This window comes from Siphateles boraxobius, unplaced genomic scaffold (genome assembly GCF_051911475.1).
Source record: "Siphateles boraxobius isolate OS27281-9 unplaced genomic scaffold, OSU_SipBor_1 25, whole genome shotgun sequence".
Taxonomy (NCBI): domain Eukaryota; kingdom Metazoa; phylum Chordata; class Actinopteri; order Cypriniformes; family Leuciscidae; genus Siphateles; species Siphateles boraxobius.
Window position 1 is genome coordinate 6,276,184 of NW_027508866.1, and position 3,869 is coordinate 6,280,052.

Sequence of the window (3,869 nt, forward strand, 5' to 3'; positions counted from 1 at the left end):
CGGGGGTTATTTTGTGTATGTTATATGTGCAGCAGCAGCATGTCTGTGAATGTATTGACAGTAGCAAGTCTCTGTACTTGCTCTGCAGCAGCAGTGCAGCATAGCAGATCTATTCCGCCAAGACCAAATACATTAACATTTCCATATCCATTATCACACCAATCTCTCAGAGAGTTGTCATGACAGAAATATGTAATGTTTGGAGGTTAATGCAACCTTACCTGTTTGCCGCTGGAGGGCGCTTGAGACTGAATGTTAATGCACTGTTACCAGGCCTGTCAAGATCCAAAAAAGACAGAAAAGAACTATAAAATTATCATTAAAGAAGTCCAAATGAGTTCCAATTCCAAGACTTCTGAAGTCACACAATATCTACATATGCATTGTTTGTTATGCAAATATCCTTTTATAGGCTAGTTATACATCAGTGTTTACATTTGTAGCTCAAGATATGAGCCAAGAAATAATTGTAATACATCCAGGAGAAACAAGGATACATGAACTGTCCTTATCATTACTGTCAGTGCTGTTCTTTGATTGGCTATGACAGCTCTAGAGGTGTGGCATTGCTGGAAACTGTCAGAGTCAGTGATAGGCTGAAGAGACTGACACTTCTTTATTCAGTGTATATAATAAATCAGGGAAAGTCTGCAGCCTGAGCAAACCTCACTAAGGCAATTGTGAGAATATCATATTCATTATTATTCATTTTTATTTATTTATTATATTAATTGTAAACCTGCTGCCCAGATAGGATAAACAAAAGCATTTGAATATGATTCAAGAGGTCACTGGAAACAGGAATATTTCCTTCCTGTCTGCTGGATTCTCTGGTATACCTCACATGAGATATTATTATATATTCCTGTTTATTGCCTACATTATTTCTTTTCTAGGAAACTCCTGCCTTATGTTTGTTATCATTATGGACAGAAATCTTCACACTTCTAAATATATCGCTGTCTTTAATTTATCACTGACCAACATTTGTGAGAATACCGCTGTTATCCCTCAGCTTCTGAATGCAGTTTTGTTTGGGAATCAGTTGATCTCGTATGGATTGTGCATGTCCAATATGTTATTTGTTTCATTGCAGTCACTCACTCTCACTCTTCTGTCTTTTGACAGATTAGCTATTTGTTTACCACTGAGGTATCATTTGATTGTGAGCCATAGATCAATGCTAGTTATGATTGGTGCTTTATGGACATTGGCACTGATGCAAACAATAACTGCAGCAGTTTTCATGACTAGACTTTCTTTCTGCAGAACTAGCGTTATAATCCTTCGTTTCTGTGATCACGGGTCTGTTTTCCCATGCTGTGTCATCATGAGTGTTTTGTTTCAGGTGATCATCATGTTTCCAGTATTTTGTATTATTTTTTCATATAGATGCATCGCTGTGACATTGTTCAGAATCACAACCCCACAAAGAGCCACAAAGACATGTACTGCTCATTTAATATTAGTGGCTGTATTTTATGTGCCCATCTGCCTAAAATATGTATTTCAGGTCCTAGTAAGCATTAACACTGCAATAATTATTCTTTCTCTGACCTCTACACTTCCTACACATTTATGACAAAAGAGTTTATGGAATCTGTGAAAAGGCTTATCAAAAATAAGATCATGTTTTCATCTAGAATAATAACTGTGTTCCAGTTATATCAGGCCTATGGAATTCATCTCATCTGTACATTTTTGATAATTATCATTAAAGTACACAGTATATAGTATATTACAGAATGTTATGGAATTACTAAATGTGAAACAGGTTTTTGTCTTGTGTTACTCGAAGCATAAATTGTAACTGCAGCATCTTTAATCTTGTGCCAGTTTGATTTTCTAAATATAAACAATTTTTCCTCTATTAATCTGTATTGTAATGTTTAGCACTGTGCTGTATTGGTCTATAAAGACAACCCTAGTGAAAAATAAATATACTAAAATGTATTTGAAATGTATTTTATGTCAAGTATACTACATTTACATATTTATGTACATAATATAAATACCCTGAAATTGTGCTTTTGGTATACTAAATTAATGTACATAAAGTCTGCTTAATTGGAACAACAAATTTTGTACTTTATGTACTTTATTTATCCAGAAATTGTGCTGAGGTCCAACTAAAGATATACTTAAGTGTATTTGATTGTGCTTAAGTGGAACTATTGCAAGTATACTTTAGGTACACTTTAAATATCTTCCATTTAAAGACTGATATTATACAGAGATCATACTATCCTTACTAATAGTGAAATTAAAAACTATGCATTGTGCATTAAAGAAGTACTCCACATTTTGGTATAGGTTTTTTTTCACAAGGAAGGGTTATTTCATGAATCGTGGGGCCGAGCAATACTGAGTCAAATACACTGAAATCATTATTTTGATGTTTTGTTGATGAGTGCATATCTAAAAACAGTTCTTTATCACAGGTAACACAGCATTCCAGACAACAGGCAACTTGACCTCCATTCAGTCAAACTCCTCTGCAAATGTGACCTTTGTTCGTCCTGCAACATTTTTCCTCAACGGCTTTTCTAATGTTCCACATGTGAAATACTACTATGTGTTCTTGTGTTTTGTGTATGTTGTGACTGTTTTAGGGAATTCATTTATCATGTGTATCATTTATTTGGCCCGCAGACTTCACACAGCCAAATACATTGCTGTTTTTCATCTGGCCCTTTCTGATCTGTGTGGAAGCTCGGCTTTGATTCCAAAACTGATTGACACATTTTTATTCGAGCACCAGGAGATTTCATACGAAGCGTGTTTGGCATATATGTTTTTTGTGTATCATTTCATGAATCTGCAGTCTTTGACAGTACTTGTCTTGGCCTATGACAGACTGGTTGCTATATGTTTTCCTCTACGGTATCATGCTATTGTAACTAAAACAGCCATGTTTCTGATCATAGGGGTTATGTGGACTTTTTCTGTGACTTTTATTGCTTTAATGGTGAGTTTGATAACAAGACTCTCTTTTTGTAGTTCAATTGTAGTCAGTAGTTATTTTTGTGATCATGGCCCTATCTATAGACTAGCTTGTAATGATAATGCCATAAATATTATCATCGGATATATTTGCTTTGGTCTCCTGGTATGTATGCCACTGATATTAATAATAATTTCATATTTCCACATTGCTCTGGCTTTGCATAAGATTGCTCATGGTGCGGAACGGATCAAAGCCATGAAAACCTGCACCTCACATTTCATGTTGGTGGCAATCGGTTATATCCCACTTATAGGTACTAATATTGCAGTTTTAACAACATTTATCCATCCAAACGCCCGGATAATAAACAATTCCTTAACTCAGATAATGCCACCTATGCTGAATCCCATCATATACACTCTAAAGACAGAGGAGGTCATGCAATCCATAAAAGAACTGTACAAACGAAGCAAGGCGAACACTAGAGAAAGAAAGGTTAAATGCAAAGAGTGATAAATACAGGTTGCTATTAGTTGATTTTGTTCATTTGCATGAAAGAATATGTACTTGTGTGTTGACCATGAATATCTGATTGTATATATTGTAAGCTAAGAGCATTTAACAAATATCTAATTTACCAAAAGTGACTGAACTGTGTGTAATAAATTATCTCACAGTCTTCTCATATGTGATAAATATAATTACTAAAAATATTTATGAGGTCAGAATTTAGAATTTGTGTTGTAAGTAGGCCAAAAATGAAATAAAGTAATAAATGCACTTCACTTTGTTTTGTTGAAAATTATAGAAATGTTTGTTTGTAGTGCAACAAAGACTTCTATACCATGAGTGCAGATTTGATTATGGGTATACAAGGATAGTTCACCCAAAAATAAAAAAAATGATTTGCTCATCCTGATGT

General features: G+C 34.5%; 2 protein-coding genes across 2 annotated transcripts; both read left to right on the forward strand.

The window, feature by feature from the left end:
- Positions 1–844: 844 nt before the first annotated feature.
- Positions 845–1,582, forward strand: LOC143749511 (olfactory receptor 13C2-like). Its single transcript, XM_077241980.1, has one exon. It carries the CDS (start codon positions 845–847, stop codon positions 1,580–1,582), a length of 738 nt encoding a protein of 245 aa, XP_077098095.1.
- An 891-nt stretch (positions 1,583–2,473) lies between these two features.
- Positions 2,474–3,460, forward strand: LOC143749512 (olfactory receptor 1M1-like). The gene has a single exon (XM_077241981.1). It carries the CDS (start codon positions 2,627–2,629, stop codon positions 3,458–3,460), a length of 834 nt encoding a protein of 277 aa, XP_077098096.1. The 5' UTR covers positions 2,474–2,626.
- Positions 3,461–3,869: the final 409 nt, after the last annotated feature.

What these genes read in the sequence shown, in the direction of transcription:
- LOC143749512 (XM_077241981.1), top strand. Translation starts at nt 2,627, where the DNA reads ATGTGTATCATTTATTTGGCCCGCAGACTTCACACAGCCAAATACATT.
- LOC143749511 (XM_077241980.1), top strand. Translation starts at nt 845, where the DNA reads ATGAGATATTATTATATATTCCTGTTTATTGCCTACATTATTTCTTTT.